Source organism: Photinus pyralis, unplaced genomic scaffold (genome assembly GCF_008802855.1).
Source record: "Photinus pyralis isolate 1611_PpyrPB1 unplaced genomic scaffold, Ppyr1.3 Ppyr1.4_LG5, whole genome shotgun sequence".
NCBI lineage: Eukaryota > Metazoa > Arthropoda > Insecta > Coleoptera > Lampyridae > Photinus > Photinus pyralis.
Genome location: NW_022170596.1, coordinates 13,938,547 through 13,953,677, shown reverse-complemented (window position 1 = coordinate 13,953,677; position 15,131 = coordinate 13,938,547). Strand labels below are relative to the sequence as shown.

General features: G+C 36.3%; 1 protein-coding gene across 1 annotated transcript; it reads right to left on the bottom strand.

Annotated features, from left to right (window-relative positions):
• Positions 1-2,882: 2,882 nt before the first annotated feature.
• LOC116170196 lies at positions 2,883-4,472 on the bottom strand. Its single transcript, XM_031486422.1, has 3 exons — positions 4,264-4,472; positions 3,928-4,124; positions 2,883-3,871 (listed from the first exon to the last, which is right to left on the bottom strand). Exons 1-3 carry the CDS (start codon positions 4,395-4,397, stop codon positions 2,883-2,885), a joined length of 1,320 nt encoding a protein of 439 aa, XP_031342282.1. The 5' UTR covers positions 4,398-4,472.
• Positions 4,473-15,131: the final 10,659 nt, after the last annotated feature.

The following is a 15,131-nucleotide window of genomic DNA, read 5'->3' as shown; positions in this document are numbered from 1 at the left end:
GTAAGTAGTTCTTGTATTACATTGCTAAGCAGCTATTCATAAGGAAAAGGCGTTCCTAGTTAAGCGGCGATCGCTAACGTAGCTGCGATCCATGGAAAATGCGAGAGATGTTCCTTCCCCTCTCGACCGTATTAGGCGGTGGATGCTAAGCGGCGATTGATACGAAAAAGGCGTTCCAAGTTAAGCAGTGATCGCTAATGTAGCTGCGATTCGTGGAAAATGCAAGAGATGTTCCTTCCCATCTCTTCCCGTACTAGGCGGTATGCATGAAATGCCCGGGTTTCCCCTCTCGGTGATCAATACAGAGAAATCAATTTTTGTCACATGGAACTGTCGCTTATTTGGTGTTTAAGTCGAACAAAACCTAAAATTGTATTGTATATTATACCTGTTGTACTACTTTTATTACATTCTCTTAATATACACGTTAAACCCAACATATTTCATTTTAGTAGACGAAAAAGTTAACATAACCTCCTACAAAAATTTGCTGTCACCTTTGTTTATTAGTGGAAAAAGTGCTGTCACGTAAAATTTTTCAGCTTCGCCAACTTAAGAATGACACAATATACGTAAAATAACACCAGATTTCCAGAAAATGAGGTGAACTTTTAATTAAGATTGTGGAAAATTTAGGCCCTCTTCCGCAAATTTTTTTATTCTAAACGTGTTATTAAGGTGTCCTCTATCCATTTCTATCAGGGTATTTGCATGTTTTTTTTTATTATACAGAAGCAAAGGACACGTAGATAGAAGTCACGTGTTATACAAAAAAAAAACAAAATCTTAAGCATTACTTGAGAAATTTGGCACTAAAATTCAAACTAGCAAAGTTCCCGCCAAAACGCCTCGCAAGGTTACACAGTGCGACGTGACGTCACTCCTTTTACGATTTGTTATGGCTGCATGTAACTTATGCTTTGTGTGCGCGTAATAATGCGTTCATTTGGCTGTTAATTTGGGTTTATCGTGTTTGACTGTATTTTGTGATTTGGGAACGTTGGCGAGTATCCGTGATAAGACTTAGTGTTCATTTTCGTAGTATTAATATTGTTAAATAAGTGATTAAAGCGCAAACAAACAATGAGCGCTCCGAATAAGTGGTGTTTTGTTCCTGGTTGTACGACTACGTCGAAAAATAATCCAAACAAGATTTTCGTTACTGTGCCACAAGAATATCGTCGCAAAAAACTATGGTTCAAAGCAGCAAGACGAGATTTTCCAAAATCAAAGTGTTTGTTTTTCTGCTGTGTAGATCATTTCAATGTAGGTTTTTCCTAGATTAACAGTTAGGTGCATTTCTTAATTAAATGATTTTTTGTAGTTAGAGGAGGATATGCAAAACTACATGCGATTTAAATTAGCGGGAGGAAATATAATAATCAAACCGGATGTTGTACCGCACATTTTTGACTGCCAGCCTGACCGAAAGAGAGCGGCAACTGCACCTCAGCGTACATTACCTCTTAAAAGGCAAAGAATGCGGCTTGTAGAAGAAGCTCTAACTCGACAAGAATCTTCTTCAAACTTAGAAACACCATCAACAAGTCACACAAGTAAGTGTATCTACTGTAGGTACATATTTTGTTAAATAAAATTGCATTTGTGTTTGTCAGTAGGTACAATATTTGTAACTTGTATTAAAACAGATTATTCGTAGGCCTTCATACTCTACAAGACGAACCTCAAGAACCAGCCGAAAAGGAAGAAGAACTGAGAAAACATGTTGCAATACAAGTGCGACCCTCATTCCGGAGCAAGTACGTACAGTGTCATATAACCAGTTCGGTGCAACATATGGCAGTTTCACCAATAAAATTACCACAAACATCAGATGTCAGTACTTCTCCACATGTGAAAATGACACCAATAAAGAAAGTACTCTTCTCTATCAGCAGTAGCAGTGATACAGAAGACATTGAATCGAGCTCTGTTGTACCAAGTACTTCGAGCAGTGAAATGGACACCCTGAAGGATACGGAAAGCGAGGCAAAGCAAGCATTGCAGACAACACTCACACTGATTGAAAGGGTGCCAAAATATTACGTGGGTGTTCCACAGGCTTGGTTGTCAACTGTGATACAAATATTAAGTTCAAAGTCCAAACTTGCAACAGACAATATTCTATTAACATTAATGAAAATCAAACTTAACGATTCCTTTTTACGCTTAGGTCACATGTTCGGAATGTCTGCATCGAATGCATCCAGAATATTTACAAAGTGCTTATTTCCAATGGAAAATTATTTGAGAACCTTAATTTTTTGGCCTTCAGCTGAAAAAATTAAATACTTTCTGCCGATTGCATTTAGAGCTCATTACAGTAGTGTGCAGTCCATAATAGACTGTTTTGAAATAGAAATTGAGAAGCCAAAGGACTCTGTTAAACAAGCTCTTACTTGGTCCGAATATAAGAAATGTAATTCATTGAAATATTTGATTTCTTCAACGCCAGACGGTTTTATTAATTTTGTTTCTGATGGTTATGGAGGCAGGATAAGTGATTCTTTGTTGGTCAAAACATGTGGATATTTGTCACTTGTTCCTAGTGGATGTTCTGTAATGGCCGATAGAGGATTCAAAGATATTGGAAAAGACCTTCACGAGCAAAATTGTTGTTTAGTGAGACCTCCAAGCGTGTTGTCTTCAGCAAAACCGACAAAAATTGAAGTTATGGAAAGCAAAAGAATAGCTAGCTTACGTATACATATAGAAAGAGTTATTAGACGTGTAAGGGAATTTCAGTATCTAAAACCTCATTCTGTAATTAATCACAGTTTGATAGGGCACACCGATGCTGTTGTACAAATTGCTTGTGCATTAATTAATTTACAACACCCAATAATAAAACAAGAATAGTATCTACCTAATGCATTTGTTATTTATTTACCTACACTGTCAATCAATTTTGGATACACAAACATTTTCCAATTTTCTACAGCTAATAAAATTAAATTATTTACAAATTGCTCATCAAAATATAAGTGGATTAACTGTACATCATGATCTTTTTCAAACTCTGGAGATGCTACACAAAACCAACCCTCTTTCCTACCTGTACACAACATCTGTAAATTTACTTGTGCCCTAAATTTTGTTGTTATGTCACCGTCTTTAATATATAGTTTGGCTGACTTGGCACTGCTTGGACATTTAATTTCTATGACATACTTTTCTGTAATTCCATCCGGTGAAGCTCCCAATACAGGAAACATGGGCAACGTGAAGAAACCACAAGGATTCACCTTATACTTCAATTTTTCCTCCACACGCTTAAGCACCTGGTGTTCTAGCAGCCTACCCCTTTTCATAAATCTGGTATCCATAACTTTATATGCACCTATTACCCCTTCTATCAGCGTACCATCAGCGGTTTTGCAATGTGCAAACTCGTATAACTTTGATGCTGTGATGCGCCCAAACCGCAACTCATGCCACAGTGGCGATTTGGCCTGCAGCTTAGTCATTTTTGCCGCATCAGTACATACCGAGGGTATCATGCGAGTTGTAGCGAACTTTAAAAAATCACTGCACTCAGAACCGCCCTCAGCTGCAAATTTGCACATTAGCTTGTATACTGACAAACATTCAAATTTATCCTCATATGCGTCTGAAGTGTATTTTAGAAGATGCCCTGTCAAATTCGCACTTTCGGCAGCTTTTGTAAGTTCCGGTACAATAGTAGCTGCCTCGCTAGGCCCCGGAGTAGTATTTCTTGTCTTCCGAAACTCGGCTGCTGTTACGAATTTCAGAGACGTTCCCACCGCTGACAACCGCGGCTTCTTCCAATACGATGTTATTTCAGTTGGTGATGGCTCTTCGCTCCTCCGGTGCACCCACATTAAAAAGGCAAGTGCATGTTTGCAACCACCTTGGAGTAAAGAAAATCAAAATCATAATACAAGAACACACAGTTGCATACTTTACCTGCTGATGCGGCACAATCTTTGCATTCAACATTAACAATCTTTTCTTCGGCTTCGTCCACGGTCATTGAAACGGTATAATGTTTGGCCCGTACTTTGTGTTCGGGGCAGATTTTGCACTGCAGTGTGCAAAGTGAGTTTGCTCTCTTCAGCTCAACGTAACCTACGGCGTTATCTCCATATTCTTCACGACCGGCGCTATAAAAACAACAAACAAATCTATTGTAACCTCATAAACGTGTCATTTACGTTACAAAATATATGTGTAATTAGCAAACAGCAAATATTAATCTCCACAGTAGGTAATTCTAGGAATTATGTATTTCATTTTACTTACGCTGCCGCTTTTATGCCTCTTATCTCCGCTGCATTAAATCTATCATCATTCTTTATAAATTCCATAACCATAAATATATCCACCGATGGTAGGTTATTTGAGCCAGCCTTGACGAACCCTTCCTCTGAAGTCATGACTCCAATTTTATCTTCGTTTTTAATAAACACAATTGACAATGAACTAACGAACCACACAGTACACAATGTAAAATATCGATAACCGCTAACCGCTGCACGCGCCAACACACTGCAAATTGTAAACAAACATGGCGGCGTAAAAGGAGTGACGTCACAACCAATGATATTCCGTTTCAGTTCCCACTTTAAAATGGTGTATTTCCTTGCACTTTTTAATTAAAATTTTTATTAAACTAGGACATTACAAATTTTTTAGCTTTGCTAAACTCATTACAGAAGCGCTCTTCTGTACGATAGGGCAAGATTCTTTTAAATATAAATTTAGTGCAACTACCCTATTTCATGATCATACCTGGGGGGCTTATTAGCGTCACTTACCCGCTATGATGCGTTTATTTAGTCATAGGGTGTTTAGTAATAGTGAATTCATATTAGACATAGTTGTTCATAGTCTAAAGGTGGGTTCATAGTTCTCCGTTCATCCGTTGCGTTGATCCGTCAAACGGATAGTACATTTTGGTAAGGTTCATAGCAATCCGTCCACATTGTACATTTGCAACGTATATCCATAACCTACATTTTATTTTGTACTGTACCCTCCGTGATTTTCAGTATGTAAAAATGGTACGAAAGTAAGAACACGTTTCTATCTGAGTATTACCGTGAAGAACGAATAGGCGAACACTGTTAACGTACCAAACATAACCTCACTCTTGTTAAAAACGGACCAACGGAAACATAAGTGTTCAACATCAACCAACTTTTCCGTCGTAAACGGACGACGTACGATTTAAAAATTTGCTGTCTTCTGATTGGCTAACGGACAAACGGAAACGTATGATCCCACATAAAGGTGGGTTCATAGCTCTCCGTTCGTCCGTTGCGTTGATCCGTCAAACGGATAGTGAACTTTGTTAAGGTTCATAGCATTCCGTCCATATCGTACGTTTACAAGGTACCTACAACCATAACCAAAATTATATTTTGTACTGTATTCACCGTGATCTTCAGTACCTACGTGGAAACTACTATCAGATTATCACCGCGAAGAACCTAATTGGCGAACACTGTTAAATTAGCTCTTAAACGTCAACAGTATAACAAACATAACCTTACTCTTCAACTTCAACCAACTTTTCCGTTGTAAATTGACGACGTACGGTTTAAAAATTTACTGTGTTCTGATTGGTTAACGGATAAACGGAAACGTATGAACGGAGACATATGAACCCACCTTAAGGTCAACGTACGTTTTTTAGCAATCTTAATATGTAAACAAACACATTGGAAATGGGTTTCTTAAGAAAAGAGGGCACCCTTATTTAAAATTAAAGTAATTAATATTTCTGCCTGCTTCTCACACATGGAGAGAACGCATGCGCACTTTCTCACATTTATGCGTAAACCACAATCAGCTGATCAGCTTCTACGTCTTTCTCTTTCAGACGGAACAGTACGGTTGCCGCATTTGTAAGTAGCGCGCGAGAGAGAAACATGTATACTGTTCCGTGTGAAAGAGAAAGACGCAGCGTAACCGTTGATTGTGGTGTACGCATGGATGTGAGAGAGTGCGCTTGCGCTCTCTCCATGTGTGAGAAGCAGGCAGAAATATTAATTACATTAAAATTAATTAAGGGTACTGTTGACTGAATTTTCTTAAGCAACCCATTTCGAATGTGATTGTTGACATTACAGATGAGCGAAGGTTTACCATATGTGGGATCTTGTATTATTAGTACTGTAAGCTGCCACGAAATCAATACTTTTTTTTGTTCGTGTTGTGAACGAGATTTATGCCATTGAAAACCCGGCAATTTAATTCTATCAAGCATAAGGAATGGGGATATCCGAACTGACATTATCATTTCGCTAATTGTCACAAATCTACTTAAAAGGGGGATCAGAGCGACCACTGGGACGCATTTCTGAAGTAACTGTAGACGATTGGGTTGCGATATGCCCCAAACAGTAGATTGCCCATCTGTTTATTCTTAATTCTTGCTAAGAGAAAAATCACTGCCACTAATAAATTCAACAAAGTTTTTCCCCGGCGACATTCCAAATTCCGCACCGCCGCCCGAACTGATCGACACCTGCGTTGCTTATCTCACACGTGGCATTGTTTATCTCAAAACCTTTTAAATCAGGTAAAAATTAGACTACTTGTTCCTTTGTTTATGCATTTTAAATTTATCATACAAACTAAATGTCAGAAAGAGAATTACATGGATTAAACAATTTACAATAAGGAACTAAGTAATTAAAATGACTATTCAATTCATCTAACATTTGTCACATTTCAACCAGTGAAATGTCTCGATTTCAAATTGCTGCGCCAATGGGAACGAATTATAGTGACAATTCAACTCATGTATAAAAAATCGCATAAGCCGCAGTGAAATTGTCACTTTGACAGCGGCAAAAGTTACCTGCAACTTTTCCAGCGACAAATGCACTTAGTGGTTTTTTCACTTATTCATTTTCGAACCAATTATCGCATTATCCTTACCCATATGACTAGTTTGACGTCTGTCAATAATTGATTAGTTTGGTGAATTTCTTGTTCGTTAAATTCTCCTGCCGAATTACACTCGAGGTTTGTATTTAAACCGAATAAATTTGGGTTGTGGCAATTCAAATCTGTTTCCTTTTAGCAATTGGACTCGAAAAACTGTCAACCTAAAAATGCTCCACCTGCGGTGTCCCATTTTTATTAGTTGACAGTTTTTCTCGTCGAATTGCTAGGCAACAGATTTTCATTACCTTAACAACCCAAATTTACTCGGTAAAATACAAACCTCTTGTGCAATTATAAGTGATAATTTCACGTGTGGTATTTCAGCGACAATTCAATGCGATTAATCAATGACATTTGTCAAACTTCCACCAGTGAAATGACGCGAAATTTTGTCGTATTAACCGGAACATTCTTCTTAGTTTGTTAATCAATTTCGACAACCGACTTATCACCACATCTTTTAATTTAATCACTCATAACGAATTAGCTTGGAGCACGAAAGTTCGAATAGAATCAATAGCAAAATGAAAAGCAACTTCCATAATTTATTTTGACGTTTATTGTTGTCATGGAAATACATTCGCGTGGGTAATTATGCCTAATTTTTCTTTTGATTCATTGAATAGTCCTCCGAATACCATTCGTAGTCGAAGTATTTGTAGATTATTTTTGAGCTGCTGCTCCACTCATGCTAGTTACGCTTTTTAATACCACTCGCGCAAGCGCTCGTGGTATTAATCAGCGTAACTAGCATTCATGACAGCACCTCAAAAATATTCGACAATACTTCGACTACTTATGGTATTATATATGACAATTCAACAGTTCCTCATTCTCTGTCAATTCCAAATAAACAAATTCTCAGGTCTTATGAAGAAACTTGAATTATTTTTCATACAGGATATCACGACTGGCAGTTTCGATACTTAAAAAGATAATGCTTATTTTTTACACTACAAGGTATTAATATCTAGAGATATCTAGCCTAGGCGACGTTATTGATCACCAGGAATTTGATTGACAAGACGTTAGACGTTATTGAACTTATTCAATGCATTTAAGACCATCATGCCTGCTAAATGGATAGAGTTGGCTTCTTCAAATCTAAAGGGAGACGCTTTCAGCTCATAAAAAGACATATTAAAATGTGTCTTAAAGTCAACGTCAACGCAATATATCTGCAGATGTATTACGTACTGTTGCCGAGTGTCAGAAAGTGGATAAATGTGAAGGAGCAATAAACAAAATCGTAGAATTCACAATGTGTCAAATTGATGCAGCACGAGGCTTAGCCTTTATTGGATTTAGTTGAAATGTTCTTTTATAGGGTGTTGCATTTTACATCTCTCACGTTTCCTGCATTCGGAAGGTATAAAAACCTAATAAAAGTGTTGGCGTTTACCGTTAATAACGATCCCATCCTTACTCTTTCTATTTTTCAAACCCTAATATACTACGTTATTATTCAGCCATACAAACAAAGAATGGAAGTTGTTAAAAACAAGATAAAATAAGACAAACGCATTTGTTTCGCGCTAGGTTTACATTTGAACCTGAAAGGAAATCCATGTATTACCGTGACATCTCATGAGGCGCAGTCAAAAACTATAAATTAGGATGTAAAACGGATTTTCCAAGTTACTACGAAAGCGAGAGTCTAGTTTCTTCGTAATTAAGTTTGCAACAAGCTTTCGACATAGGTTAATCAATTAACAGCCGAACTTTTCAACGATACCTCAAAACCTGAAGTCGATCGTAAAAGAAAACATTTGAACATATAAATTCGCACAGTAAATTTGATAAATAAGGCCGCGAGCACATAAGTTTTCTGTTTTCAAGTTTGTACCGTTTTCCTTTTTAAACGAAAGTCGAGTAAACATGATGTACATTTTTATGTAGAGTAAATAGGATGATGGGTAGAGTCGAAGGAAGAAATCAGCATTACTCAAACTGTTAGCATTTTAGTGAGTGTAGAAAATCAGTTTCCAGTCTTTTTAAAAACAATTCAGTCACCATGATTTTCACTTAGCAGCCAGGTAATTTTTTGTGAAATTAATTAAATTATTTGTTTGGTAGGGTTCTTCGCATCTTCCAAGTTACTAGTGGAGCTCCTGATTCTGAGATTTGTCGTTTTCCTACCGCGGATATTGGTCATTTGATAAAACCCGCTACTAACTTCTGGTGTGCTAATTTTAATCCCTCCTGAATGACCCCAATATTTTTCTTCTGAAACGTTCACTTAGCTCTTTTTCGCCTCGGATTCCTTCCTCCACCTGGCTCTGATCAGCTGAGTTTACCGATCCGCTTTAATGTCTTGTATCACTTCCATACATATTTCGTCTATTTTTTTTTCGAAAATCTTGTTCATTTTCTGTGATTTTTCAGTTTTCTTCAACCCACACCTCTTCATTTCTTCTCGGAATTCTATTTGACGTTTTCGGTACGTTTCCAACATACTTATTACATTCCGGAGTGCTCCTTGGATATCGACGTCTTCTGACTGTAGGATGTCGTCATTTGCTTTCATATCTGAAACAAAATAATCGAACAATGAATGAAATACAATAGATAATTTTTTTTTATACAAACGGTTCTTATGGGTCCATTTCTTCAGGAATATCAAAATTACTTTATGCACATCCTTAAAAATAACCGACCACTAATTTATACAATGCAAAAATTCCAAACATCTTACAGTAACTGACGTAGATGAGACTCGCTTCAGATTACAATTGATCCTCTCTTCGGAAAAGTGTCGCTCTCTTTAAAAAAAATATGGAAATAGACCTCTGCAATGGTACAGTGGACATTTTGTACCGGGTCGAAGCTATAAAGCAAACAGACGCATCACAGAGAACGAGATTGCCACTTTCGTTCACGTGAGTAATACGAGATTTCAAAGTTTTTAGACTCAGTAAAATGTTGAATCAGAGGTTGTTCAGCTGTGGGGTAAACATTTATTATATTAACATTTGTCAGTGTACCATGAGAATTTATTACGGATCGGGTTTCATTTCACTGCGTCTAGTATTTTTCTGCAATTCTTGATAAATTCTTCTTATATTCTTCCTCCGTTGTATTTTAAAGCACCCCCAGAGAATCTTACTAAAAATCTTCCGGGTATTTTTTCGACGTTAAAACGTGGTATGCGGTCACTACACATCCCACAAAACACCTGTCCAGCTAGCTCAAAACAAGTCGAAATTGGAACTAGAATTTTATTATATCGCCTCGTACACATTCCGGCATCTGCTACCTAATAATGACTTCCCAATCTGAGAGAATCTGAGGATCCTCGATGACCTTCCGAAAATTCCAAACAATTAACTACACAATTTTTAAATTTTCATTAACAGAAACTCTATCCCGGTCGTACAATGGATTCGAATAAATACAAAATTTGATTACCAAAATGTACGACAGCTGACAGCTTCAGGAAATATTATATTTTTCTTTATTACACTGAACCCAATGGCTCGAACTGGATTGATAAATAAAATTAAAAAGTTTTCGGTGGCTGCTAGGTTGGTAGAAACTTTCACTAAGCAGAAAACTGCTTTCTGTACTTACACTCGAACTAACTGTTTCTGAATACGGACAAACCGTTTTAAAAATTTTCCACAAACCTTTACTAGGTACTTCACTTGACAAGTTAAATCTTTAATTAAGATTGGTTAATTTCTTCTACAAACTTTATTTCGAAACCGACGAACTGCGTTTTCAACAAGGGAACTAGGGCGAGATTTATCGTAAACAAATTTACACGCTCTTTGTATCGTGGCATCAGTTTCTACGTTGATTCCAGTATTTAAAGGAACCCCACTTTCACCATAAAATTATCTGCTTCCCTAAATTTTTCAAATCAACCTCTAATGACAATTGGACTTGATAACGCCAGCTTCGAAAAACGCGTCCCCACTAACGCCGAACTAATGCGCACTTTGTAACATTTGCATCTCCGTTATCTGTTAACAGTCACAAAACACGTGCGTTAAATAAACTTCGTCCGACAATAAAACTTCTTATGGCAAACCACCAGATGTGTCGTGCACTTTAACACACAATTTCACGTTTTAAATTCACAAATTTAAACAAACAATTTACAAAAGCGGAAATATTTAAAGAGGAAAATATTACGCAATTACAAACAATTCTAACAGGAAAAATAGACACTGAGTTAACAAATTCAAATACAATAAACCAACTCTGTGCTAATTTCGTAAATTATCCCCCAGATTTACACTTAATAAATAAATTGAAATATTGTCATATACAGAGTGGTCTTTCTTTGCAAAGAAACAGAAAAAAGACAACCCAAACCCAAAAACAATTTTAAACGGGGACTAATATCCTGTGGGGTATTACCAAGAATGAGATAGAGGACGAAAAAAAACAAAATAAAAGTGCTATTGGAAACTGTCAATTTCGGACCATTTAAGCTACGGAAAATGGAAACGAAATTTGTCATTTTCCTTTGTTCCGTGTATCTCTGCAATTATTTTCAAAGATTTTAAACAAATTTCAAATGTGTTTTTTAGCCATAAAAAGGGGCTAGTTTTCCCCATTTAACCGTCACTGTATCTCTCACCGTTACGGAGAACCCAATGAAGAGTCACGAATTTGACTGTACACCTTCATACTTGGTACTTCTGGAACGTTGAGGATGTTTCGACCTGTTTGTCTGAATACTTTGCCTTCCCTGACCACTTTGTATACAATTTCCTTTATTAGTTTCGTTTCATTAATATCACTTCGTCATTTCATAAGCCATTTCCGTTTTGGTCCCTCCTACGTCATTGGTTGAAATTATGCTCACACCTCGTATCATTGAGAATGGAATCCTATCAAAGCGTTTATCGTTTTCTTCGAGGTAAAATCAGGAACATATATAATACCGCAATTTTTGTGATTGGTGTACGAAGCGATTCTTTTTTCATGTGAAAGAAAATACATTTTAGTATATAAGACAGTTTAAAAGAATGGGACAGATAACTGGCAAAAAACTAAAATTATAGTGACACTTCCATAATTCACTAATAAAATCGTTTATAAAATATTTGAAATATGGACGATGTTAATTAGCTCAAGTATATTAATAAAAAATTAACATACATAAAATGTCCGCATTCCTCCATTGCGCCATTATCTGAAATAGACTATAACACTGCACGATTCAACATTCCAAAAAAAATCAATTCAAATAATTATTTAGTGGTGTGTATTTGACGGAAAGCGTGATCCGGGGTAGAATGTAATTTACGCCATAAACTGCCATGGAAATTGCACATGCTCATAATAAAATGCATTGATTGGTTTTTATACAGTACCTATGTAACGTAATGGTAGCGGGCGTATTTATTCACACACAATCACAATCGTTGTAATAAATTTACTCGATGGAATTATTTATGGTATATTTGTAGTCAATCTGTAAATCCTATGTTTTATTAAAATATTTTAAATTAAATTTATTGTTTTTTCCGAATTTATTGTGTAGAGTATATTGTAAACACATGCGGGCGTTTATCCCAGCTGACTAAATAATATTAGTAGTTGTCTTTTTGTCCGGCAGGTGTAGTATGCATAGAGTAGAGTAATCAAAATACATCCATATTGAAATACATAAAAAAGTTTTAATTATTTTTAGACATGATTTTAAAGTTTCTTAAACATAGTTGGAAATAAACAATGATTTTGGTCGAAACAGTAATAAGCATTAACCTCCATTCTTAGCACTTTTCTCTGTTTAAGTTGGCCATTTGATCTTCAGTCTTCAAATCCTGTGAAGCCTATCACCAGCAACACTTTGCTGCGTTGCAACCGATATTCAAGGTTAAATCAAAGTATGAACAGAAAAAAAATGACAGGAGCACTTTCAGTTGTCTTGCACTTAGGACAGTTGGCATGAATAAATTCAGGATTACCACATCTATAGCAGTTACACTTATATTGCGTCTATTCTTGAGACCAAACGCACTGCGAACTACTGAACGCTTTTTTAACTGAGAAATAATGCGGAAACAATTGGGACAGCTCTTCCCCATTACTGACAACTATTAGAGATTTTGGTACCTGGCCTAAAAATTGCGTGTACCAATGAAAGGACTTAAATAGAATACCTTTCACACGAAGCTAAACCGAGTGAAGTGAAGTAATTTTCCAGAAAGTTTGTGAACTACTTTTCATATTTCTCAAGTTTTTTTAGACATCTATACAACAATCGGCGATGCGTTATGAACGAAACGCGAAAAAGTAGACGTTGGCGATCCATAAGAATGATAATTGAATTGTGGAATTAATTTGCAGTGCGTGCCTTCATTCAAATCCTATTCAGTTTTTCGGTTATAAATATAGAACCTGCGTATTGCAATATATTACTGAATTTTTCCGTTATATTATAGTCATAATTCTCAAGATATAAATAGGAAGATAACGAAAAACGCTCACTACTCATAAATATGTAGAATTTCTCAGGATAATACAATACGTGAGGTATAACATTAGGTTGAGAGCTTTTCATCCAATCAAATTATTCCTGAAATACAATGAATTTTTATTTATGGTATACAAATGTTCGAGGACTGGAGATTGTTTCTTTTTCTCGATCAAGTCCGGATTCAGGATCCGTTATGCAGTTCCGCTGTTTGACCTTAAGTCTTCTGGGGATAAGAAGGGGTTCGGATATAAATTTGTGCTCATTTATCACAAAATCGATGAATAAGTACAACACTGAATGAACTAGACACGAAAAGAATGTTGGTAAATATTTATGAAATTCCATCAATAAAACGTTATTTATGTTGCTATTCATCACAAACGAGTCGGGCTCAATTTTGACATAATAGCGAAGTCAAGCAGGTGTATCATAACTGTTTCCTTTTGAAAGAGTTTCCTGTAACCTCAATACGAACCAATCATTGTATACTAAACCCTAAAATGGGGCGGTGCAAGCACTGCAAGTTACTATTAATAAAATTAACTGTTATTTTATGGATTGAGATGAGCTATCGTAAACCACAATTGAGATTAATATATTTATAGTTTCTCCTTTTGCTTCCAATTCAGAGATTAATTTTCGCATATGTTGAGTAGGCTAATGTCTAGTGCGGCAAATTTGTCACAATTGACGAATATAAAAATTTCCTTGTTTCGAGAGTAATTAGCTTCTTTATTGACCGTATTGACAGGAATAAAATAGCTAGGGATACAATATTCTTGTTTTAAATGAACCAAATTAAGGCATTAGGGCATTTAGGCAACTTAAATAAAACTATTAATAAATAGCGTGTTACGTTTTTTCCCTTACCAATTTAAATTCCATTGAAGTAACTTTCGATTTGTGTGCGTATATAAATTCTTAAGCCATCTAGGTATTTTCTTTGTAAGTCCGTTTTAAGTAAATCTGTTATTATCTTAGTTCTGAATTATCGCCACTAGATGCTGTCCGAGTGGTATAGATTTCTTACTACAATAGTTCTTTGTTTTGCCGACGGAGGTCGTGCAGATGCTCTATCCTCTTTTTAATTTGTTTTTACGTTCCTTTTCAGTGAATATTCTGCCGTCAATTATTTTTCTTTGGTACACCATTACTTTTCTACGTCTACCTGGTTTATATATTTTTGGAGTAGTTTCTCTTTCTATTTTATGTGCTTGTGTTGCATTGGAGAGTTTTACGGATTTGTATGTGCAGATAATCAGTACGAGGGTTTTATCTTCCCTCTGTTCCCTCAACCTTTTCTTATAACTTTCCCTTTAGTTTTCATACTTTTCTTTTTTGGTTTACCTCTTACGTTGTATCTACTTGGATACTTACTACCTACGCAGTACGTGCATGACCTCGCATCTTTACCTGGACCCGCCATCTTATTAGGGGTGACATTAACGACACCATGTGATCTACCTCATTCTACTTACATTAACCTGATGAATCTACTTCATTATATCAACATTACTACCTACTCGATGTTTGTACCGGGCGAGCAACTGCCACGACGGTGGTCGAGTAAAAATTTTGCTTTTGTGTAGTAAATATAAATTTAATTAGTAATTGACTATTAATTACGGTTTAGGATACGATTTGCCTTAGTGTCAGACGTTAGACATTGTTTTCGCAATATTATCATGCCGCACTATTCACTACCCCTTTGTTTGTTTGTGCTGTTATCAGTTACAGATCAGGCAGAAAGCGCCCTTTTGAGCTCACAAGGTTGTGA

Bases quoted from the DNA above. Each gene is read 5' to 3' on its own strand.
- LOC116170196 (XM_031486422.1), bottom strand. From the start codon at position 4,397: ATGACTTCAGAGGAAGGGTTCGTCAAGGCTGGCTCAAATAACCTACCA. The intron at 4,125-4,263 runs GTAAGTAAAATG...TTGTTTTTATAG, and splicing joins AGAGGCATAAAAGCGGCAGC to CGCCGGTCGTGAAGAATATG. The intron at 3,872-3,927 runs GTAAAGTATGCA...CTTTACTCCAAG, and splicing joins AGATTGTGCCGCATCAGCAG to GTGGTTGCAAACATGCACTT.